Genomic DNA, 26,106 nt, shown 5'->3' on the forward strand with positions numbered 1-26,106 from the left:
TGTAGCAGATGTGCTAAATGTATGATTTCCACAATACAGATCATGTTCTGTGTCCTAAGCTTAGGAATGGTTGTCTCCCAAACAACGTTGAATCTCTGTTTCTAAGACATTTGCATTTTTTTTCAACTGCACTCCTATATGTAATTATAGATGACCACTTCCTTAGTAGATTGCCTTTGCCTGAAGTTTCCTTCCTATTTTTCCCGAAATCTGAACACTTTAACAAGAACTAGTCTGTTTAGGATGACATATGGTACTTTCAGTGTTTCCTTTTCAATTAGATTGGTCATGCTGTTTCTGCCATCTTCATCCAGTAGTCTGTTTTAACATATCTTGGTCTGTTTGGATTAAAAATTGGTTTTTCATCCTTTTATTTTTCGTCACCTTTTCACAAGGTGTCTTGCAACAGTTTTCAGCTGTTACCAATATCTCTGGAAACTGTGTATCACCAGCTATAATGAGCATATTGATTAAAACTGTCTTTGTGCCTGCATAGCATAAGGAACTGTGAATATCCAGATTATTTTTTGATCGTCGAAGAGACACGAGGTATTTTATTCATTTCCTTTTGAAACCTTCAGTGATGGAGGGTGTTTGACCATGTCTAACTTTAGGATGAGGATCCTTATTTTAGGATCTCTCTTGAAAAATTCTCGATTGGCTTTTCTGGAGGAGGCTGTGGTACTGTATTCTGTCTTTTAGAATGTACGAATGTAGAAAGAAGAGGAAAGCATGGTTAGGACCTCCCTGCTTTCCTTAGTTTTCATATTATGTTTATGCCCTGCTTCTTCTACCTATTTTGTGTTCTAGCTTCAGAATTTTCCTTTTTAACTTTCTTTTAAATTTCTGTTCTTAGCATCACTACTTTCAATGTCTCTTATTCCTACACCCTCTCCACCCCTGTTAATTTTCTTTTTCCCTCCTCTTAATGTTTAGTTTCATTCATATCTTCTAAAATTCCTTCAAGGTTTGCACTTTTCTGTCTTCATAATCTTTTTAAAATATTACCGTATTGTGGTGCTGTTCTTTTGAGGTCTTTATCAGATGCTGTTAAATTTTTCCACTAAATCCTGTTCCAGTTCAAGACAACACATGATTTCTTAGACAGGAAAATAGGGATCATGGATGTGACTATCATTCAATGACACCCTTTTCCCTCATAGGTTTTGGAATAATTCTGTCTCATATCATCCCAAAGAAAGATCAGAAAGCTCTGGTATATTACGCATTCATTATTTTTATTTGAAACAGAACAATCTTAATATACTGTCTTTTGGGTTTGTTTGAAGTAGAGGGCCGCAGAACTCTCTGTGTGGCCTTTGGTTTATTGTGTTTGTTTCCAGCTGTAGAGTAATATAGACATTCTGCTATAAATATGTAACAGGATCTTTCTTCTCATACCCTTCTGGGAAGCTTCTAATACTTGCTGCTCTTTCATTATTTTCTATTTTTCTTTTTCCCTTTGACTTTTTTTTTCTTTCTGATTCCTGTTTTTTAGTGTATCTGCAAACTAAAAATATTTTTATTTCAAGATCATGGGCATTCTTTCCCTTCCCTCTGAAATGTCTTTGATGTGGTAAACCTTCGCTTCAGTATTGCGAATTACATCTCAAAAATTATCTGTACTTCCTCCTGGCTGTGTCTGTTTTTTCTTCTCATCTTTTCTCTGCATATTCCCTTTCCTAGCAGGTTGCCTACCCTTCTTTGATGCTAATGTGTTCTTTGCATTTCTGAGGTAAATTCTTCTAGCAAGGCTCTTCTGAGGATATAGTTCAGATCAGTCTCTTGGTGAAGTCTCTTATGGAGAGTAATAGTGGCTGTTCAGCAGTAGAGCTGAAGAGGGAAGTATGGGGTTAATGTGCTCAGGAGTTAGGTTTGATGGGGGGGGCTTTAAATAGTGCAGTATACAGAGCACTGTTCTCTGCAGATTGTTCTCCAAAATCTGTAGTGCTGTCCCTCTGGGTGTACTGACTGTTACCTTTCTAGTACTTGTGTAAGGATTTTCTTTCAACAGCCATCATCAATCTATATTTAAGATATCAAAGATACGATCAGGGACTTCAATTCTGTGCAGTAGTGAACTTCTTAGCTAAGGGTATGGAATTGTACCCACTGGGAATGAAGTACTTAGAACACATGAGAGACAAAAGTTGATGTTACAGGGACATGATTTATGTTCAGTAGTGTTGCTATCTAGGGCTAAAGACTTTTCTCTGAAAAGAAGCGCTCTTGTTTCACGATAAAGAGTTAAGCAGCAGGAATTTCTCATGCTATTTTTTAAGAGATACAACTTCAATAAGGTATTTTGTCTCTGTAACTGCAGAGGAATGCCAATTAATCCTTAATGTAAAAAAAGTGTTAATTTTAGGATATGTGCTGATGAAATATAAGCCACCTCACTGATGTGGAATTGTGTGATATCTTCTGACCATTAACAGAAAAATCCATTTGATCCTTTCGACTTGAACGAACTGCTTCAAGAATTGCCAAGAAAGCAGAAAGAAGTACTATGGGAGAGATTGACACAGCTATTGACGGAGACTTTGATGGACAACCCTGTGGAAACATGGCAGAGGAATGAAGATAGTGAAAGTAACGAGGACATGGAAGTTGAGACAGTTGCAGAAATGGTAAAAATCTTGTGAAATAGAAATATTATGAGTATTTCATATTTTCTGGGAAATTAAATGAAGTATTTTCATAGCATCTGAAAACATGCAAGGGTTATCAAACAAGCTCAGTTCTAAACATCACCTCCCTGCCCCATTCTTAACAGACTTCTTAACTATTATGCTTAGGTTAAGCTGAACTTATGGTTGGTCTATGCTATAAAAGATTACATCTGCCGATAATTTTAATTATGAAAGATGGGACTTATTTTTTTTGCTAGAGTTGAGTGGGCTTCTTGTATATCTTATTTCTGTAAATAAATGTTGATATCTCAGATGTTCTTAAAGTATCTGGCATATACTATAGGAAATTCCCTGCCTGTTTTATTGTGTAATTTTATTGAATGAAGATCGTGAAAGCTAGATTTAAACACCCTGCCCACCAATTTAGCTTATACAGAATCTACCACCCCTCTGGGCAACCTGTTCCTGTGGTTCATCACCCTCGTAGTAATGAATTTCTTCCTTATATCTAATCTAAATCTACCCTCCCTTAGTTTAAAGCCATTGTTCCTTGTCCTATTGCATCAGGCCCTGCTGAAAAGTTTGCCTCCATCTTTCTCATAAGAACCCTTCAGGTACTGGAAGGCTGCAATAAGGTCTCCCTGCAGACTTCTCTTCTCCAGGCTGAACAGCCCCAACTCTCCCAGCCTTTCCTCACAGCAGAGGTGCTCCAGCCCTCGGATTATTTTTGTGGCCTCCTCTGGCCCCACTCCAACAGTTCCATGTCCTCCTTGTGCTGAGGGCTCCAGAGCTGGACGCAGAACTCCAGGTGGGGTCTCACCACAGCAGAGCAGAGGGGCAGAATCACCTCCCTCACCCTGCTGGCCATGCTTTTTTCTTGATGCAGCCCAGGATACTGTTGGCCTTCTGGGCTGCGAGCGCACACTGGTGGCTCATGTCCAGATTTTCATCCGCCAGTATCCCCAAGTCCTTCTCGGCAGGGCTGCTCTCAATCCCTTTATGCCCCAGCCTGTACTGATAGCGGGGGTTGCCACAACCCAGATGCAGGACCTTGCACTTGGCCTTGTTGAACCTCATGAGGTCACACGGGCCCACTTCTTGAGCTTGTCCAGGTCCTTCTGGATGGCATCCCATCCTTCTGGTGTGTCAGCTGCACCTCTCAGCTTGGTTCTGATGTGTGTTTTAGCTGGAGCTGAAAGCTCTTTTCAAACTTTTTGAAACTGATGTACTTTAAAATCTATGCTTTTGACTCTTCTTCTTCGTAACGGTTTTGGGTGACAGTATACCTTTTTGTTCAAAACAGAAGCTAAATAACAAGTCACTTAGGGTTTATTTCTTGTCATAATTATCTTCTGATAAAATGAACTGCAGAATTATTTCCTTGACACTTCTTTCTTTCAGAAACAAACTGTAGCTGTGATCCAAGGAGTGACAGCTGTAATTACTGCTTCTATACCTGCAGTGGATGAAACTGTAAACTACAAAGCTCTTCTAGAATGTGTTTTTATAGTAAATGGTGAGTACTTATGTGTTGTAGGATACAACATTTGCTGGTTTTTTTAGCAGAAGAGTATACTAGGCTTTTTGTTTGACCTGACTGGCCTATGGAAGAGAATTTACAGGAGATAAGTTGGCACTAATATGAATTCTTATTTATGAGACAAAATTAATAGAGTGTTTACTTTAAAAAATCAGTTACACAATCTAAAACTTGGAACTTAGTCTTCTTTCTCCCAGCTGTTCACCCAATGGTAGACAACTTTCCTTATTCTGTGGCCTGCAGTATTCTTAAGGCAAAACTTAAGATCATTGTTAACTTGGGGTCATTGTTACTGATCCAAAAACTTGGCCAAAACCTGAAGAGTTACTAACACTGCCTAAATACCCACCGTGAGAATAAGCCATTAAGACGTGTAAATGTTGGCAAGAGCTGGTTGGCGTTGTGAGGTATAGTTAGTATACTAACAGACTGATATCTTACAGGAATAAGTTGGTTCAGTACAGTAAACAATTACTTCATTACTGTTGTAGGTATTCTTCCTGCATTACCTGAATCTGAAAAAATTCTACAGGGTGCTATCCAATGTGTGTGTGAAATGTGGTGGGAGAAAGGACTGGAAGGGAAGGAGCAGCTAGGGAAGACTCTGTTTATCATTCTGCTAAGAAAAAGCCTGGATAAAGCTGCTACGGTATGCTGATGCTGTATTAACTTTTAGATTATTACTGAATATTCCAATAAAGACGATCCCTCTAAAATACCTTTTTTTTTTTTTTTTCCGAGTTAAATTGTTTTCCATGTCCTAGTGCTTCTCAGGTAATGAAACCTAGGATACATGTTGGTTACAAAGTGTCTTTTTGGTGTTAGTTGCATAAACAATGTATTAAAATACTGCCATCTTTAGAACAAACTTTAGTATCAATTTCACACAAGAACTGCAGTTTGTTTTCTTTTTTTTTATTTCTTTGCTTATTTAAGTCCAGTGACTAAGGTTTAAACAGCAATTAACTCTTATGGTTCATTCAGATTTTAAAGTACTATTTTCAGCTACTCATAGAGACTTCTTATGTGGGAAGCTTAATTTTCTGTTACTCTATCTCTACAAATAATTTCTCTTCTCAATTAATGAACTGAAATTCTTTTTTTAAATGTGTGAGAGAGAGTATTGTGGGATATGTCTTTTGCACTAGCCTGATAAATAACTCTTTTACTTATGTCTTTTACTTTTCCCTGTTAATTGCTTTCATTCTATAAAGTTTCAAAGGTGAAGTAATACAGTTTTCATCTATTTTCCATGAAATAGCAACTTTCTTTCTGTACTTGAGCATGTTGTCAATTGTTGGAAGACAGTATTTCTGCAGTTACACATATTTTTGTAATTTTCCCCAATGATGTGGTGAAAGTCAATTCATGTTCATGATTTTATAATCAAAAAATATTCTATCTGTAACAATGCATTTCAAATCCATTATTTAAGATCCTTTAAATGCTTCTTCACATTAAAGCTATACCTACTTCACTACAATGTGGGCTTTGCTTTCCTGCCAGGGTGCAGATGTAGTTCGTCTATGGAATCTACATCAGACATTACTTTGTTTTGATTATGATTCCGAAGAGAGTAATGAAGTCAAGGACTTGTTGCTTCAGTGTTTTATGAGTGTAAAACACATTAAAAAAGAAGAGGTAAGCAAACTTTTATCTTACTGTGGTTTTATGTGAGTGGCCTTTGGTTACTTTTAATGGTTTTGCATTAAGTTTTTTTTTTCTGTTTACAGTACAGCAGGTAGCAATATAAGACAAATCATCTCTGACTCCAAGCTATAAATGGTTGATATTTCTGTTTCATTTCAAAAACACTTTATTCCTATTTCTGACTTAAATATAGAAGTATATGTCTAAATCATCACTTTAGTTCTTGTATCCTGAGGTAATAAGTACCAAGTGCTTTGCTTCCAGTGTATGTCCCTCAATACTTAAAAACATTCCTGGTATAATTCTCTTCTTCTATAGCAGTATTACTTTTGTTGGAGACAGATAACTGTAGCAAAATAATTTCCCTTCTAAATGATTGCATTTAGAAGATTGCATTGCCATAATCTGTTTCAAAAGTAGTATAAGAACCACCCAACTTCACCGCAAAATGGGAACTATTTTATTTGGCTGTCTGCATTTCTCTCAGTGAAGATTTGCTAGATTGTAGTTTTCAGTTTGTGCATGTGCACCAAGACAGTAGTATCCAATATTTTTTACTTGTTAGGTGACAAGACCACCTGATGTTGGCTCTAAAGTTCTAACTCCTCTTTGCCTAAAATACGCATATTCCCTTTCTTGGAATATATGGACTTCTGTCATAAAAGGACCTCTGAGATAGCTGCGTAATTGTGACACTGTGGGCATATGGAGTTATAAGAGTGGTGGTAGGGAATGAATAAGGTGAAAAGTTTGATAGGCCATGTTTTGGATATTGGACACAAAGGTGGTTTTTGTTTCTGTGTGTGGTTACAACTTACACATCATAATTTAAGACATTTTAGTTTTTACTAAAATTAGGGTGTACTAAGGCAACAAGAGAGCTGGGAAAGGAAGGATAGAAAACATGGCTGGAAAGAGGGAAGACAGATAAGACTGATTTTTGCAATTGGTTTTATGTCGATGTATTTCATTTTAGGTCTTTTTTTGTCCTTTTGAAAAAGTGTGCACCTGTATGCATTCTTTGTCACAGTATTTAAAATGCCTTAGATATATTGATACACCAGAAGGACAGGATGCCATCCAGAGGGACCTGGACAAGCTGGAGCGGTGGGCCTGTATGAACCTCATGAGGTTCAACAAGGCCAAGTGCAAGGTCCTACACCTGGGTCGGGGTAATCCCCGGTATCAATACAGGCTGGGGATGAAAGGATCGAGAGCAGCCCTGCTGAGAAGGACTTGGGGGTACTGATAGACGCCCAGAGGGCCAACCGTGTCCTGGGCTGCATCAAGAGAAGCGTGGCCAGCAGGCTGAGAGAGGTCATTCTGCCCCTCTACTCTGCTCTGGTGAGACCTCACCTGGAGTACTGCATTCAGCTCTGGAGCCCAGCACAAGAAGGACATGGAACTGTTGGAGCGGGTCCAAAGGAGGGCTACAAAAATGATCCGAGGGCTGGAGCACCTCTCCTATGAGGACAGGCTGAGAGAGTTGGGCTTGTTCAGCCTGGAGAAGAGAAGGCTGTGGGGAGACCTGATTGCAGCCTTTCAGTACTTAAAGGGAGCCTATAGGAAAGATGGGGACAATCTTTTTAGTAGAGACAGCGGTGACAGGACGAGGGGTAATGGTTTTAAACTAAAACAGGGTAGGTTTAGGCTGGATATAAGGAAGAAATTCACAATGAGGGTGGTGAAACACTGGAACGGGTTGCCCAGAGAGGCAGTGGAGGCCCCATCCCTGGAAACATTCAAGGCCAGGTTGGACAGGGCTCTGAGCAACCTGATCTAGTTAATGGTGTCCCTGCTCACTGCGGGGAGGTTGGACTAGATGACCTCTAGGGGTCCCTTCCGACCCAAAACTTTCTATGATTCTATATTTGATTCTGTGTTAATTATTTTCTTCTGTTGTGTTCGAATCCACTGCATCATTTTTTATACTTCATATTTGCACAGTAAATAATTGGGAGTTATACATGTAAAATGAAGCTGCTATCTAGGCTTCAGAAGTAACTTCTTGTAGTTATTTTTTTTCTTCCACGTCTTGTGAGATCTTTTTTTTTTTTTTAAATATAACACGTTAATTACTATGTGTAGGGTTTTCTAAAGAAAGTTTGTACCTTGGATCTTTGGGTGAAACACAGCCTTCAGTATTAAGTTTTTTTGTTGTTGTTGTTGTTGTTGTTGTTTTTTTTTCTTTTTTAAATTCCTGGGGGGGAAAAAGTAGTAATAAACAGACTTGGTACTGCGGCTTTCTCCTCGCATATCAAAACACACTTTGCTCCACAGGAATATGCAGGCTTGGTCACACTTTACACATTTACTTTTCTGCCCAGCCTTTTTGCTCTTCCCTCCTCCCTGTGATTTCTGGTCTCTTGACATTTTGTCACGTTTTCTTTTTCATACACCTCTCTCTTTCTCAGTAGATACAGAGAGTGCTTCACTGCGCTCTTTGCTCTGGCATATGATCGTTAGTGGTTTCAATCCCTAAGCCTGAATCCTCAGCTTTATGGCAGAAGGATTGACTGAAAGTAGCAGCTCCCAGCTGGCAGTTGAATTTGCCTTGTGTTAGTCTGTCCATTCCTTTCTGCTAAAAGTGGAAGATCTAAACCACTGTTCACAATTACGGACTCTATTACGTCCTATCTTCTCAGCAGTTCTTTTCATTGAATTACTAGTACTGCCTGCCAAGCATCAATTCTGAGTGCTGAAAACTTTGAATGGGCTTGGGGAGCTTTCTTAATTTCAGAGAATGCCTTTTTTACTATTACTGATGTCTGTTTATTAGCCTAAACATCTTTATGAAAAGCTACTGAGGCTGTCAGTGCAGCTGACAAGTCCATGGTCACTGTTGCCAGATTCAGTTCTGGACCTGACCTGATTAGTACGGTATGGTAGTGGGTGGAAATTGGTAGGGTCTCTCCCTTTTCAGGCACTGAAGGAGCTTCAGGATCTTCATCACCAAGACTGATAATCTCTGACATATAATCAAGGATGCTTTGGCCATTCTCAGACTTTCTCCTAATTTTAACCTGTACACATTTAGGAGTGCTCTGGCTTTGGTTTTTTGTTTTGGTTTTTGGTTTTTTTTTTTTCCCCAAAAGTTTAACATGGGAGGGAGAGGAAAGAATAGTTGTTCCTCCTAATTCTTCTTCTGATTATTCCTGAGCAAGCAATGTTGCTGAGCATTAATGTTAGAATTACAGAGTTTGAGGTTTGAAGGGACCTCTGCAGATCATCCAGTCCAACGCACTTGTTCAAAGTGAAGTCATCTAGAGGACGTTGCCGAGGTCCATGTCGTGTTGGCTTTTGAATATCTCCAAGCATAGAGATTCAACAGCCTCTCTGGGCAACCTGCTCCAATGTTCAATCACCCTTACAGTGAAAATTAAAAAAACTAAAATAAAAACAAAATTTTAAAAAAATTCCTTATATTTAAGAGGCATTTCTAGTATTTTTGTTTGTGCCCGTTGCCTTTTGTCCTGTCACTGGACACCACTGAGAAGAGTCTGTCACCATCTTCTTTACATTCCCTGTTAGGTATTTATAAATATTGACAAGATTCCCCTGTGTCTGCTCTTCTTTGGGCTAAACAAGCTCAGGTCTTGCAGCCTTTCCTCATATGACAGATGCTTCAGTTCCTGGAATCGTCTTTGTGGCCCGTCGTTGGACTTGCTCCAGCATGTCCATGTCTCTCTTGTACTGGGGAGCCCCGCACTGGACCCAGGGCTCCAGATGTGCTTCACCAGTGCTGCACAGAGGGAAAGGATCACCTCCCTTGACCTGCAGACGATGCTTTTCCAAGTGCAGCCCAGGCTGCTGTTGACCACCTTTGCTGTTTTGCACATCGCTGATTTGTATTCAACTTGTCAACCCCAGGACCTTTTCTGCAAAGCTGCTCTCCAGCTGATTGGCCCCCAGCCTGTCCTAGAGCATGAGGTTATTCTTTTCCAGGCAGAGGAGTTTGCATTTCCCTTTGCTGAACTTCCTCCTGCTGAGATTCCTCTTGGGGCATTTCTGCAGCTTGTCAAGGTGCCTCTGAACAGCAGCACACTCAACCTGGTGTATCAACAGCGCCTTCTGATGTGGCTACAAAATTGCATGTACTCTTGACTCATTATCTAGATCATTAATGAAACTCTTAAACTAGTGTTAGTTGCAGTATTTACTTCTGGGGTACACCACTACTGACTTGTTGCCAGCTGGGCTTTATGTTCCGACCTAATGCTTGAACATTTGCAGAAGAATGTCTGTGTCAGCCTATGAAAATGCTACTGCATTGTTGTCCCAATTTTCAGGAAGGGTGAGAAGGGAGACCCTGGTAATTACAGGCCTGTCAGTCTCAAATTATGGAGAAGGTTGTTCTGAGAGTTACTGAAAAACACTTGAGAGACAATGCAGTCATTGGTCATAGCCAGCAGGGGTTCATGAGGTGGAAGTCCTGCTTATTGAACTTAATTTCCTTTTCACAGAATCACAGAATAGTAGGGGTTGGAGGGGACCTCTGTGGGTCATCTAGTTCAACCCGCCCTGTCGAAGCAGGGTCACCTAAAGCAGGCTGCAGAGGACCTTGTCCAGGCAGGTCTTGAATACCTCCAGAGAAGGAGACTCCACAACCTCCCTGGGCAGCCTGTTCCAGGGCTCCGTCACCCTCAGATGGAAGAAGTTCTTCCTCATGTTCAGATGGAACTTCCCATGCTTCAGTTTGTGCCTGTTGCCCCTTGCCCTGTGACTGGGTACGACTGAAAAGAGTCTGGCCCCATCCCCCTGACACCCACCCTTGAGATATTTATAAGCATATATTAGGTCCCCTCTCAGCCTTCTCTTCTTCAGGCTGAACAAGCCCAGCTCCCTCAGCTTTTCCTCGTAGCAGAGATGCTCCAGTCCCCTCGCCATCCTCGTAGCCCTCCGCTGGACTCTCGCCAGTAGCTCCTCATCTTTCTTGAACTGGGGAGCCCAGAACTGGACACAGTACTCCAGATGAGGCCTCACTAGGGCAGTGCAGAGGGGAAGGAGAACCTCCCTCGTCCTGCTGTCCACACTCTTCTTGATGCACCCCAGGATCCCATTGACTTTCTTGGCAGCCAGGGGACATTGCTGGCTCATGGTTAACCTGTCGTCCACCAGGACACCCAGGTCTCTCTCAGCAGAGCTGCTCTCCAGCAGGTCCGCCCCAAGCCTGTACTGATGCATGGGGTTGTTCCTCCCCAGGTGCAGGACCCTGCATTTGCCTTTGTTGAATCTCATCATTTTCCTCTCTGCCCAAGTTTTCAGCCTGTCCAGGTCTCTCTGAATGGCTGCACAGCCTTCTGGTGTATCCACCACTCCTCCCAGTTTTGTATCATCAGCAAACTTACTTTACAATAAGGTCATCCATCTAGTTAACCAAGGAAAGTCAGTAGATGTGGGGTTTTTTGATTTTAGCAAAACTTTTGATACTGTCTCTCACAATATCCTTCTGGACAAGATGCCAGCACACAGCTAGACAAGTCCATAATAAGTGAGCAGTTGGCTGATGGGTGGGGCTTAAAGGGTTAAAGTAAATGGGGTTACATCAGGCTGGCGCCCAGTCACCAGTGGGGTTCAATTTTTGGGCCAGTGCTCTTTAATGTTTTTATAAATTGTTTGGAGGAAGTAAGTTTAACAATGATGCTAAACTAGGAGGAGCGGTGGATTCCCTTGAGGGTAGAGAGGCCTTACAGAGAGATCTGGATAGGCGAGAGAGCTGGGCAATCACCAGCAGTATGAAATTTAACAAGAGCAAGTGCTGGATTCTGCACCTGGGACAGGGTAGTCCTCCTTATACGTACAAACTGGGGGACAAGGGAGAAAGAGATCTAGGGGGTTTTGGTCATTGGCAAATTACATATAAGTCAACAGTGTGCCCTGGCAGCCAAAACGGGCCAACCATTTCCTGGGGTGCATCAACCACAGCACAGGTAGGCGATTGAGGGAGATGATTGTCCCACTCTGCACTGCACTGGTGTGGCCTCACCTTGAGTACTGTATGCAGTTTTGGGCGCCTCAATATAAGGACATCAAACTGTTAGAGTGGAGGGTGACCAAGGTGGTCAAAGGTCTTGAGGGCAAGACTTATGAGGAGTGGCTGAGGTCACTTGTGTACAAGATTACTCAGCAATTACTGTCATAGGCAAAACAGACTCAACGTGGGGAAATTAATTTAATTTATTGCCAATGAACAGCAGAGTAGAATAATGAGAAAGAGAAACAATCTTAACACACCTTCCCTCCACCCCTACCTTCTTCCCAGGCTCAACTTCACTCCCAATTTTCTCTCCCTTCTCCCCCCGAGCAGCACAGCAGGATGGGGAATGGGGGGGGTTGTGGTCAGTTCATCAGTAGTTTAAAATAAGAGGGTAACCACAACCCATTCTGGAAAGACTCTAAGATAGGGTTCAGTTAAATTAGGTGTCTGAAACCAATTTAGACATCTACATAGGAGCCAAATCTGTGCAGGTCCTGGGAAGGATTTAATTGTTTAAGTGAATGACCACTACATTAAATGGCCTAAGTTGCTTCAGACATCCACATGAGGCTGGCACATAAACCACAGGATCTGTCATAGATCTCTGCCTTTTGGAAAACCATCCGAGTGTTTAAAATTGCTCTGTGCTTGGGTAGCAGCATACTGCCCTGAGTCAATGGAGTCAACAGAACAACAGACTTGAGACATCCAAATTTGGATGGTTAGTTTGTGAGCTGAAACCCAGCATGTGAACTGCCAGTACAGATGCAGAATGATAACTGTCTGGGATTTTTCTAGCTCCGCAGACAGCAGATGAAGTGTCTTGAAATTCACAGTATTCAAATCATTTTCCTGTTGCTGTAAAACTCTTGTGCTTCTGTTGCAAGTCCTTCTGTGTAGGGATTTTCTGTCCTGACAGAGCTTGGTTTTAGTGACAATGCGCCTCATACGTGCTCTCTAGTTTCCCAGCCTGGTTCATTGTGCTAATGGTAGGTTTTGTGTAGCAACATGTCCAACATGCCGCCAGTATCTCTGCTGGACCTTATTCTTACACTCTGTGTCTATTTCTAAAATGCTAGTAGTCATACCAAATTTCAACATAATGCGTGAATTGCCTTGAGACAAAACTGAGCTCCTATATATCAAGGCTAATATTCCCTTTATTGCGTACAGGCTTGTTCTGCAGTTCCTAAGAAAAATATACCTGATACTTTTTAGAGTACATCCCGGAGTGTAGCTCCATAGCAGTTTAAGCTGATGTAACTCCAGGTTGCAATGATCCCATGTTGCTGTGGCCTAGCATTCCTGTTTTCTTCTCAGCAATATGAATACTCAAACAACTATGTCATGGGTTGATTCAAGGAGGTAGCTGACCAGTTTTTAACCTTCTAAGATCATTTTTTTAGCTAGATTAATTGCCTGGACTGGTTCATCATATGCAAGGATGAATGGAAAGGGAGGGTCAGGAGTACGTTATCCTGGGTCTAGATCAGATTAAACTGGTAGGAAATTTGCATGTTTGTGCCTTATTGTAAGATCAAGGAGTTCAGTTTTTCTGCCTTCCCAGACTGTGCTATTCAACACAGCAATATTTCTCAAAGGCTTATTTTCAGGCTGCATTAGGGAGTGATCCTCTAAATTTATATCTCTGTGTGATTTATGAAAATGTTCTTGTTCAGGTGGGGTTTCCAATCAAAGAGCTCGAGACCCCTGCAGAGAATATATTATTGTGTTTGAAAGACAGGCTGATTCTGCTCTCTGCTTCCTTGCTAACCTTCTGTGTGGGTATACAGCTGACAAAGTCACATGTGAGGTGCTCAACACTCTGTTAATGCATTAACCCCAAAGATGATGACAAGTTCGCAATCTTCTTCACATATCACCGGTTTACCTCTCATGGTACTGAGAATGTTGATAACCGTAACTGTTTCAGATCCATCGATTACAAGCAGCAGATTAAGTTAGAGGCCCTTACTATCAGTTTCAGGAGCAGAGTCAATCTGTTGAAATCTAAGGCAGAAAACAACTGGTTGAACTGCTGAAAGCTACTTTGTGACTTTTTGTCTGTCTTGCTGCTGCGATTATAGAAGATGAGTTTGGCCTCATCTTTACCTTGTTGAGGCGGGAGCTGTAGGTCAAGACTCTCTTAACCATTTGGTTTGTCGGGGATGTTGATGGAAGAGTGCCCCACTGGGACTCCAATATATGTATTATACCACCAAAGTTGGAGATCAGTGACTTTTTTCCACTTTTTTTTTTTCTTTCTTGGTAGAAAAAAACTCATTGACAACAGGAAGTATTCCATCAAACCTGTAGACAAGGATCTTGACATTGTGTGTAGCCTTCAGGTCTTGATTTTATGATCTTTTGAATTAATTCTTGACCTGCAGGCATTTAAGCTATCAGTTCCAGTAAATAGCAGTTTCTACCTATATGCTTCCTTCTCTCTACCCGTACTCTGTGATATTCCAGCTCAATGTGTGTCTGGCATTATCAGCCTTATTTTCTTTATTTTGTCATAGTTCTGAACATAACTGTTGGTCCAGCTCTCGATGGAAGTGCCTTTGAACCTCTGCTAATTGTTCAGTGCACCTTTTGAACTTCTGCCAATGTGCTCTTTACTATTGCATCTCTTTATTAATTTTCCTGCTTTATTTTTGGCTAGAAAGCTGACAGGTGCAAAGCACCCTTACAACTGGCTGACTCACCCTTATGTATGATAAAACTTTTCAAAGTCTCAGAAGGTGGATGTCTTCACTCCATCTGTACGATGAGCCAGAGGGAGGCTGTCTGTAAGGCTCTAATTCCATGGGCAGATCTTACCGGTTCTGGAAGAGCAAGGGCTTATTTCCTCCATTCACAGCCTTCCGCTGCCTTTTCTTGGAAAAATTCTGCTCAAAATGCAATTTTTCATCACCATTTCTAACTTTCTAAAATAGAAGAAAACTAATTCAGGGCAAAAAATGAATAGTTTTCTTCTGTTTTCATGAATTAAAGCAGCTCCGGTGGGTTTGCAATATTACCTTTCATGAGGCAATAGGAAAGGAATTGTCGCTGCTAATCAGAACATTTATTTTCCTCAGTGGCCCAGCTGTTCTCTGTGGCTTTGTTCAAAAATGTTTCCATATCCAATGCTGACAGAGTTGTCATGCTATTTCATTTGTACCTTCACCGTCGTTACAGTGTCATCCTGGAATGACATTCCAATTGACAGAGCTCTGGTGATGTGGCCTTGATGAGGGTCCTGAGTTCCAAGGTCCCTTATCTTTACGGACTACTGCTTGAAGTCACACCAAAACAGAATGGACATTGAAAAAAATGCAGGCAGATATGTAATCCACATGTTCATTTGTTTTGCATTTTCTCCACCATATAAATAACAGTAATGCTTGAATTCTGTTTAAAAATTAAGAATAGTTGTTTTTTTCTGCAACAATCATTTATGCTTTTTAAAATTAAAGATGTCATTGCTTTTGATCTTTAAGTTTTGCATTTACTGGTTTTTGAGGTGGTTCTTAAATTGGGTATACCTCCGGGATTTGACTTCCCTTTTTTTTCCTCTTTTTGCCTCCCAACAGGGAAGAAGATTCTTGAGCTTTTTGTTCAGCTGGAATGTAAATTTCATCAAAATGATACATGGAACTGTTAAAAACCAATTACAATTCTTTCCAAGGTATGCATCACAGTTAGAGTTCTTAATGATCGTTAAGATTTTGGCTAAAATCTTGTTTGTCTCACACTCTAAAATAGCTAGTATATTGATAAAATATATCAGAATCTAGAGACCTTCAAGTCTGCCAAGTATAAACACTGTATTATTTCAGCAACTTCATTTAATAGTTGCTCTGCACATGCCTATGTGTACAATTATAGGTGTAGTAAAATGCTTGTGTAGCATTAGCTAAAGCAAATGACTTTCATCTAAACTGTGCTGGATTGCTTGCAGTGTTTGTATGAGATGCAGGTTCATTTCTGCTTCTGCAGGGTGTTTTTATTTTTTCCTCTGAGCAAGCTCTAATTTAATTTGGTAAGATTCTATATTGAGACATTCTAATAAGAAGTGACTTGCAGGATCACAGCCTGAGAACTTGACTGATGGATGAAAAATGTGGATTTTTTTTCCTTTGATTATTCAGTGAAATATTGCAGAAGTAATTTTTCATGTTAAAATCGGAGGTTTTACAATGCTCTCAGTTAGAATAATGTATATTTGTACATCTTTATAAAGAATTTAAGGCACTCATTGTGAGATAAATGATAAAATATCTGTGCTAATGTTTTGACTTTCCCACCATAAGAGAAATTTCCTGTTTTTTAATAGTCCATTAATTGTGTTAATTAATAATTTTTTTTACAAATGAACAATTTGTTTTTCCGTAATTATCAGTGTAGACTTTCAAGAGAATTTGTTCTTCTAAAAATAATGTTGATGCACAAAATCAAGAATAATATTTGTATTTATCAAAAACTTCATGTTGTTACCTTTATAAATTGTACATAGATACAGTTAGGATGCTTGTTTGAAAGTGTTTCCCATATGTCAATGCAGATCCTTGATGGAATACATTTCAGAAGTTTACTTCAGGGCCTGGAAGAAGGTGTCAGGAGAATTCTTAGAGGTAATACTATGCTTGAAATTTCATTTGGACAGTTTTGAATTTCAAGGTGGAGAAGATACGTGACTTTTCAACCTCAGAAAGGTTTCTAAGTAAGCCTTAAGGAATTATTTCCTTAAGGAAAGGGTCTTTTCCGCATTGTCAGGGAATAACAGCATGTCACGCTTTGAATGTTTGCCCACTGATCAGCTTGTCTACTTTTGTACATCTTTAATTCTGCTGCTGAAATACTGGTTCACACAACTGTGCATATACGTACACAATGTTTTTCGTAAACATGGTAGTTACCTGAGTTACTGAAGCTTTTATACAGTATGTGCAAGTCTATGTATTTGATAGCTTAAATATTTATTTATTTTTTGTGGATTTCCATGGAGGTGGTCAAAAGCACGATTACAACAGTACAACAGTGCTACAACCAAATTTCAGATACCAAATAGTTCCTATTTACCATGTGGAGGTGATTTTGAATTCCAGACTTGGTTCTGATAATCGGATTAATGGTATATTCTGAAATTTTGAAAATGAGTTTAAACAGACTGTAGCCACTAGCATGGAAAAATTTGGGCCAAGCAGAAGCCAAGTAAGAAATAATATCACAGACTATTTTCAGTGTTTTGTTGTAGAGAAAAATACTAGTTGCTGCACAGCCTACAGTACTTAATATGATTTTATTGTGTGTTAACAGTAGCATGTATGTGTTTTTACTGTAGATAGTTGAACATAACTGCATTCAGGATTTCATGCATTATGGAATTCATCTTCCCAGAAGTTCTTCTGTTCATTGTAAAGTTAGAGAGGTAAGTTCCTGTAAAGCATGACATGAACTAGTAGTGTCAAAATCACATCAGTTATTATGAAGTGGAAAACTTCCATTTCATACTAAAATAGTATACTATGTCTGGCTGGAATGGAATTGCTTTTCTTCACAGCTGCCTGTATGGTGCTGTGTTTTGGATTTGCTGACTAAAACAGTGTTGATAACACACCAGCATTTTGGCTGTTGCTGAGCAGTACTTGCATGGTCTCAAGGCTTTCTCTTCCCCACTCTGTTTCCCTAGCGAATAGGCCAGGGATGAGCAAGAAGCTGGGAGGGGGTACAGCTGACCCAAACTGAGTGAAGGGATATTACATGCCAGATAACATCATGCTCAGCAGTAAAAACTGAGGGAAGTGGATTTTTGGGAGATAGCCATTGCTTGATGACTGACTGGGCATTGGTGTACTTGTGGGAGGTGGTGAGTGGTTGCATTTGCATCGCTTATTTGGTTTTTTTTGTCCTATTTCCTTCACTTATTAAACCATCGTTATCTCGACCTGTGAGTTTTCTTGCTTTTCACTTCCAATGCTCTCCCCTGCCCCACCGGGAGGAGACTGGGTGGGTGGATATGTGGTGCTTACCTCATGGCTGGGGCCAACCCACTGCAAATACTTACTTAAAAAATAGCATATTCTGAGAAACAGTATTAGAACAAATTGTAAGAGGAACCTGATTACAGTTTTGCACCAGGTTTGTCTTTGATGCTCAAAAGTAGAAATATAACAGGATTTTCCAGAGTGGCAGAAATAGCTTTTGCTGTCTGTTGTCTAAGTTTTTCTTTGCCTAAAGAATTGACCTTTCCATAGCCAGTCACAGGGACGAAAAGTCGTAAGCTCCTTGAGGCAAATTTAGTAGCTGAGTCTGGAACTAAACTTGCTTTTCCTTTTTGTTATATATGGGGATTTTGTATATATGTTTATAGGGACAAGCTTTGATCCATTTACAGATTCTAATTGTGTATCGGTGGCTTTTATTTGTGAGGAAAACATTTGAAGCAGAAGGAGAAGTGCACAAAGCCTTTTAAGACGAGGCATTTGTATATGGTCATATTTGTACATGGCCCCTTCATGTCCCATGCTTTCCCACAAACATGTAAACACTGGAGTGTATAGTATGTGCAATATATAGCTTGATATACCAGTATACAATCCTATATTGGATTTTTTTGTTTGTTTTGATTTGCCTTTTTGGGTTTTATTTTGTTTTTAATCAAATGTAAATAGATTTTCATATCTATAATGAATTCCCTTGTCCTCTGATTCCTGATTGATGGAGTAGGCTTTTGACAGGACATTTCAGGTTTTTCAGACTCGGAAGCTTGTGGTCTTGAAAGAGGACAGTGATGTAAATAAATCTGTCTGAGTTGTGAGGGGAGTGGGTTTTGGAAAAAGTTTGAATGACGCATTCTTTTTCAGTCTGCAAGAATGTGATTTAAAATTGTCCTATAGAATCCAGAAATTCCCATGGCAATTTGGAGAGTAATCAACCACAGTCATTCACTTCAACAAAGTTTGGACTATTTTACTGAAAGAGTGAGGGAGGAGGGGAAAGCAACACTTACAACTTTCCCTTCTGAATTCAAAGTTCTGGTTATAAAACCTATGTCCATTTTGCAAATACCTGATACTCACTGTTGTAGTAAGATCGGTTGCAAAACAGTACTGATTTGCCATTAATCCTGGGTTAGATCCGTCGTTCTCACGTAGGAGTAAGAGCTACATAGTGTCTTATAAATTATATCATGTCTTTACTTCCGTATATTTCAAAAGCAGAGGAAAGGGATTCTTCCACTCTAGCGTTGTTTCTGTAGATGCTGTTCACAGACCTCCCTGTCTAGCTGTAGCTGTGAATACCTGAAGTATTCCAAGTTGCCACTAGAGGGTCAACTTCTTTTCAAACTGTCCAATGTTTCGGATGGAGAAACTGCTTCGTATCAGGTGACATGGTGGCCTTTCGCATATTCTGCTCTGGTCTTCTGCTTTCCTTTTTTGTCTGCATAATTCAGAAGCAAAAATGAAAGAGGCTTTAGCTAACAAAGCACAGTTCTAAGTCAAAAAGGACTGCTGATATTTGCTTTTTATCAATGCGTACAAAATGTATTATGTTTGTAAATTTGTATTTGGATAACTCCAGTTACCAAATAACGTTCCTTTGTTCTTAACAGAGAAATGGGTTATTTATCTGTAGCTGATAATTACATGATTTCAAAGTATTTCTGCTAGTTACTTTAAAAATATTTTTTTACTGTAACAAAAAAATGAATGGTTGCTGTGAAACTGACTCTCTAGCCATGATTTTATTTCTCAGTTGTAGATCTTTGACTAGATTTATTGAATCTATAAAGTTATAAAATATGATATTTATTAGATCTATTTATTTTTTATGGTTTTGAGACTTATTAGTAAAATACAGTGTCAATTAATATTTTAGTTTTATCATTTTCCATAGTATGGAAAACTCTTTGGTCTTGCAGATATGATGAAATGAGACAACATCTGCATGCTTCTTGAATGTAGAAAGTACTGTTAAAAATGGTTTTTGGGATTGGTTTGTTTTTCTCAGATACTGAGTTATTTTCATAAACAAAGTAAAGTTCGGCAAGGAGTTGAAGAAATGCTCTACAGATTGTATCAACCTATCCTTTGGAGAGCACTGAAGGTAATGATACTTTTCAGAACATAGGACTCTCTTTCTCCAACTATTAAGTCTTGGTTCCCTCCCCGATGTTCTGTTTTTTATAATTGCTTTTAAAATAAAATGGCTATGCAAAAAAAAAAAAAAAAATTAGCGTGTTTTGCATCTCAGCTGTAGCAGAGTAACTTTGCAAGTTGTATTTAGGTATAGTTTGCACAACAATGTTCTAATTTATTAATATAATTTACTTCCGTAATTCAGTTTTGTTTAGAGGTAGACAGAGCACTTTTCAGGATTGCATTAGATGGTGGAACTAACATTAAGTTTGGTCTTCACATCTTCTTCTCAATTTGGGAATTTTGTGTAATCTTGTATTCTGTTTCCCAAGTTCTTTATGGAATCATCAGTGCTTTACTGATGAAAGCCAGAAACGTTCAGGGGATGATTTAGTCTCATCTTCTGATTAATTATCAGCCTTAGAATACAGCTCAATTAATTTATTACAGTAGTATTTTAGAAAACCTTTTATTCTAGCGTGATTGTATGTACAGACATTCATGCTATGGATGTGCTTTTAATCAAGCATTCAGAATGAAATTTCTGACTTTAGTGCTTTTAAGGTAAGCGTGTATGTCTTCCTGTGGATTTCATGCACACACTAAGGGGTGCCTACTGCAGTTTACCTACTCAGTTACACTCTACAATTAAGATGAGCCAAGTTTCCTTCTTTGTGAACAGCTTTTATTTCATCTGAGGTTATGAAATTCCTTCTGTGAGAACATACACATACCGTTTTTTACAGCCAAATTAAGTGCTGTTTAACATTTACTGAAGTTTCACTTACTGATTGGTCATATAGCATCTTTTCTAGCCATGAGAGAAGTATTTAAAAACTCGTAAGGTTGAAAGTATTTAAAAACAACTTAAAACGTTGTTTAAAATGGATTTTATGAGTTACAGGAATGAGTAGAGAGCTGTTTAGTTTCAATAGAACCCTATGGCAGAAGTGGGAAGATGGACAGACTCATCGCTAGACCAGTATCTTGTTTGGTCTTCTGTGAAGGGTTGGATCCCATCTCTTTAGAATTAATATAAACAAGGATCCTTCTGGACTGAACAGAAATGTTCTCAGTGCAGGAGAATAATAGCTACAAAGCATGGCTTGCTTTATTTTCTACATTTCTGTCTCTAAAACAATAGGGTTTTTAACTGATTTTTGACAGCATAATAAAATTCCTGACTGGTGTCTCAAAAACAATTTCAGAGTGGTTAGCAAAACATGGCATTCCATTCTTAAGGGAGTAAATCTGTAAATGGAGGCTAGTAGTTCACTTTCCAAAGCCCAGCACTCAACTCAAATATTAAAGTACTTTGGAAGAACACTCTGTCAAACCTTATTAAATCTGCATAGATTTGTTTAGAGAAATGTAACAGAAAGGTTTGACTTGAAGAAAAAAGTTTAATTATTGATTTGTAGCAAGACAGTGGGAGAAATTCCTGATTCCAGAAGTGGTTCAAATTTTTAACACCTGCTATGTGTAATTTTCACATCACTGATGGTTCTATTGCTAGAACAGATCTGAATTTTAGGAAGTTTTTTTGGGTGTTTGTTTGGTTGCTTGGTGTTTTTTAGTTGTTTTTTGTTTTTTTTTGTTTGATTTTTATCTTGACAGCTTCTACACATGTAGTTGAGCACTTTAAGCTTAGATGTTAACCTGCATATCAAATAGAGAATTTGTTTTAATACAGCAAAATAATCCAACTGTTGTGAACACAGATTTCAGAACAGTAAAGGGAGGATTGTAAAAAATTGAACACAGCAATTATATGAATCATGTAATGATTCAGTGCAAGAAAAGATTCTGAATTCCAAATGATTCAGTACCATTTTTGTGATTGGTGAAATAAAATATGTGACTGAACACCACAAGTTGGTAGTTTATTTTTGTATAGGCCACTGTCTTGCTGTGTGACTTTTGTATAGTTAAGTTTTCTTTTTCATATAGTAACGCTGAAGTATTTGACTTTTTGAAGATAACTGTTGCTGTGACTCAGAAGCCCCAGTAGTTTAAGATACAGAACGAAGAAGGGAAGTTTATAATTTCCCTTACTGGTATAGATTCTTCTCCAAAGCTCGAAACATCAGTTCAATTTTAGATAACCAGTGTGATGCTCCTATTTTAGCCAGTGTACAAATCCCTAATTTAATATAGTGAGGAACAAATCTTGTGCTAGAACACTGGTTACAAAACAGAAAGGGAACTCATAGAAGAACCTCTTTACCTCTCCTTCTTGCAGAACGGAAAAATACTTCAGTTGTAAGAATACAAATGATTCCAGAATCAATGATTGTTTAATCTGCTTGATTTAATCTCTAATATCTTTAAACTGAGAATGCATATTTGTAATGTGGAGTTCTCTGTTTCTTCTTAAATTTCTGGTTTTGCAAATACTTAGATCTCACAGGCTTCCTTTGTGGCTTTTACCTACACAGATTTTATAAGCCTTTATGCAACTTAAAGGTTTTGTAATAGAAGTCCTTATGTAACTTCATCTTTTTTTCATGTCTTGCTTATGAAAAGTAAGTCTCATGCAAACATAGCAGAGACAGTTGTACAGTGATTGGTGATTAGTATAAGAAGCTATATAAATATAAAAATACAGATTTTTTTTGTGAGATAAGTAGCGATTAAGCTATTTCTGATCAAGCTCAGAAAGTCAAGAACCACTCCTCCAGGAATTCAAGCTGTTGAAGGAAGTGATTCCTTTAAAGTGGTTTGTTTGGTTGGGGTTGTTGTTAATATCTCACACTTTTAAACTAAGCTTTAATGTGGAAAAACAGTGTCAATAATTGGCAGTGAATTTCAGGACCTGTAAGACCAGGTGAAACTCAAAATAAAGCTCAGAAAATTAACTGAAGAAAACACTGTTTAAAAAAATTCTGAAAAAACCCATTAGTCATTTCAACAACTGCAGGCTCCTTTTGCATGGAAAAGTCAGTGTGGAATAAAAAAAGATATGAATTTAAAGTCCCAGGTTCTACCTCTGTGAAGACATTTACTCTATTGTGAGTTTGAATATGCAAATACATTTTGGATAAATTCCAATTAATTAAAGGCAGGAATTTAAACTGTGGGTACTTGGTTCAGAATTAAAGCGAGATTAATGGAATTCAGTGTAATGCACTTAGAAAGTTTATGCAAATTAACTTTTGGGAATGACCATGGTAGACAAGGTCTAGCTTATTGCAAAAAAACACACTTGGATTCATTTTTACATGAAATATTAGTGAAGAAGAGCTATTTCACCCTGAATTCACATATTAGTTTGTTATACATTACTTCTTCAGTATAGACCAGCTCAAAGTTAAAGGATTTTCTCCAGCTTTATAGGATTAAGAATTATTTTTTTCACTTTTAGACTGTTTGTATTATCTATGACAAATAAAACAAACCACAAGTCCCTAACTAAAGAATGTATATATGGGCTTTATTTGCCTTCATAAATTTAGAAATGCTATTAATTTTGTTGGCTTGAAGAATTTGGAATTTTTTGGTTCTACGCAGAGATGGGATGCACCGTTAGAGGATCTGTCCAGAAGGGAAATACAAAATAAATTGTAAATGAAGTAATAGTTGCTCATTTCTCTTGTGGTTTTCTGTTTTTATTTGCCATTGGTTTCTTTAGTTCTAAATATTACATGGTTATCCTCGTTTTTCTTTTTCCTGCCTTTGATCTGAATGTCTCTTATGACAAGAGAAGAAGAAAACTTGATGATTGGAAGAGTCAGGAGATTTCCTGAACTGTCTCTTGCTGATTAAGCCTACTTTGCTTGTTTCATTAGACTGTATATATATATAGTCCAATATATATACACATTCATTTGTTTTATCTTGGAACCAAAATCTGAACAAAATTCTTCCTTCCAAGAGAAGTGAGCACAGGCTCTTATCATCACACTGCTACCTTTGATAAATGAAATGTAGTCTGATGGTTAGATCTCAGGTTTCTCCCTGAGATACCTTGAATTTCATCTTCATCTCATTGCCTGCTTTCTTTTTCTACCCTTTAAGAGTCCACAGGGCCAATTATTTTTCACTGACTTTCTAAATATGCACTTTTTTCATTTTTCTTTACATATGGGGCTCTACAACTAGCGAAATATGTAGTGTAACACTGAAAACTATGACAAGTGGTAAAATGTCTGAGGGTTATGAGGCTGGCCTTAGGTTTTTGATGAGCTACCTGGAGCTCAGAACATGGTCCTATTCCTGATGTGCATAGATGCAGAACTGAGTATGTTTATGTCGGATATGTTACTTTCCAGGCTTGCTGGTACTTAGTTTCTAAATAGTGTTTTCTTGAAGAAATAAGCTTGAGCTTTTCAATTAAATCGCCTGTCTCTTGACAGGCAATTTAATTAATTCAATCTGCTTGAATTCAATATTCTTGTATTCTGAAGAGGAGCTTTAAAGTGACCAAGAGAAATCTCAACTGCTTTTAATTTATTCAGCATTATAGAAAGCAGAAGGGCTCTGACTGTGACTCTCCAGGGTCATTGAAGTTGTTATGCTTTGAAAGCTGATTGTACTAATAACTCAGGTTTTACTGAATGGGCAGAAATGTAAGGTAAAAAAAAAAAAAATCACATGTTACTATAAGTTCTTCCATACATTTAAAAATTTGTCTGCTTAATTAAAAATGCTAGCTTTCTAAAAGTGGAGAGCAGTATTTGACAGGATATGCCTTTTGATATTAAAACTCTGTACTTATTGAAAAAATATTTTTCCTTCATTATAACAGGCTAGAAACTCAGAAGTTCGATCAAATGCAGCGTTTTTGTTTGTTGATGCTTTTCCTGTTCGTGATCCCAGTTTCAACACTGAAGAGATGGACAAAGAAATTCAGAAACAGTTTGAAGAACTTTTTGTAAGCTTTAATGCAACTAAAATGTTAAAAATGAAACTTTCATCAAAACTAACTGAAAAATAAGCTGTTGATGCAGTCGAAATTTATGGAATTTCAGGATAGTATTTACAGGGAAACACAGGCCTGTGATGCCGAAAATACAAAAATAAATACTTTATATTTATGTAGTATGTTGACAAGAGATGACATGCACCATTTTCAGCTCTAAAAAGGAAGTGTTTGGGATTGTTATCCATTAATCTGTGAATGAAAGATGGTTTTGAAAGTATACGTGCACGAGTAATGGATCTCGATCCTTCCTTAACCTAGGATTGTTGAAGAGAGCTTTATATTTAATATGTAAACATTCAGTGGAAGTTTAGTACTTTATTAGTAAATACTTCTGAAAGGAAGTAAACTGGAAAGAAGAAACTAAAAGAACTCTCATCAGTCTAGGTGGGTGAGAATTGGCATAGTATTTTTATTAAGAAAATGTCTGGGAAATCCTGAGTATTGGTCTTTAAAAATGTGAGCATCAGATAATTGAATGAATTTCAAAGTTTTTATATTGTTGCATAGGAACAGTGGTCAGTGCAAAGTCATATGTAAATAGAAGTCTAAATATTGTTAAATAAGTCACAGATGCAAGACAATGTGAGCTATTTTGTGAAACACTATTTTGAAAGTCCAATTAAAAAAAAATGGCCAGTATTTTGTCTCAATTTTGCTTCTGATTTAAATTTGGTACTTTGCTTGCTAATAAAATGCCTTGAAGGAATATTAATTTATTATATATTATTAATTTATTATGAATTATTATTTATTTCATAATATGGTAGTTTGCATGGAATGCTATTTCTTTGTGATAGTTTAATGTGAAACAGCGGTAGAGTCACAATAATGAGTATACTCACATAATTATTATTATTATGTTTGTTTTAGAACCTCTTAGAAGATTCTCATCCGGTTGTCCGCTCTACAGGGATACTTGGAGTTACTCAGATCACATCCAAATACTGGGAGATGATTCCTCCAACAATTCTTGCTGATCTTCTAAAAAAAATAACTGGAGACCTAGCATATGATATAACATCTGCTGATGTTCGATGCTCTGTTTTTAAAGTAAATCTTTTTTTCTAAATTTAAAATCATGATTGTCATCTTTACATTTTACTTGATGCACAGGATTCTAGTATAGGCCACTTTAAGTAAAGGAAATTACTTATTCTGCAAAATTACCGAGGCAATAAAGTTTCTAATACACGCAAGTTTTTCACGTGTTTTATAAAAGCCACAGATTTGGAATGAACAAGTGCCTTTTAAAACAG

At 38.2% G+C, this 26,106-nt stretch overlaps 1 protein-coding gene across 1 annotated transcript in view; it reads left to right on the plus strand.

Moving 5' to 3' along the window:
- Positions 1 to 26,106, plus strand: part of NCAPG2 (non-SMC condensin II complex subunit G2) — a 55,364-nt gene that overhangs the window by 1,795 nt on the left and 27,463 nt on the right. Inside the window, exons 3-12 of the mRNA XM_075417487.1 lie at positions 2,439 to 2,630; positions 4,035 to 4,149; positions 4,665 to 4,822; positions 5,680 to 5,814; positions 15,379 to 15,473; positions 16,350 to 16,419; positions 17,130 to 17,216; positions 19,799 to 19,894; positions 24,674 to 24,799; positions 25,721 to 25,900. Coding sequence (XP_075273602.1) covers positions 2,439 to 2,630; positions 4,035 to 4,149; positions 4,665 to 4,822; positions 5,680 to 5,814; positions 15,379 to 15,473; positions 16,350 to 16,419; positions 17,130 to 17,216; positions 19,799 to 19,894; positions 24,674 to 24,799; positions 25,721 to 25,900 — 1,254 coding nt within the window. The remainder of the gene's footprint in view (positions 1 to 2,438; positions 2,631 to 4,034; positions 4,150 to 4,664; positions 4,823 to 5,679; positions 5,815 to 15,378; positions 15,474 to 16,349; positions 16,420 to 17,129; positions 17,217 to 19,798; positions 19,895 to 24,673; positions 24,800 to 25,720; positions 25,901 to 26,106) is intronic.

The sequence above is a fragment of the Opisthocomus hoazin genome, chromosome 4 (genome assembly GCF_030867145.1).
Source record: "Opisthocomus hoazin isolate bOpiHoa1 chromosome 4, bOpiHoa1.hap1, whole genome shotgun sequence".
In the NCBI taxonomy this organism is placed as follows: Eukaryota; Metazoa; Chordata; class Aves; order Opisthocomiformes; family Opisthocomidae; genus Opisthocomus; species Opisthocomus hoazin.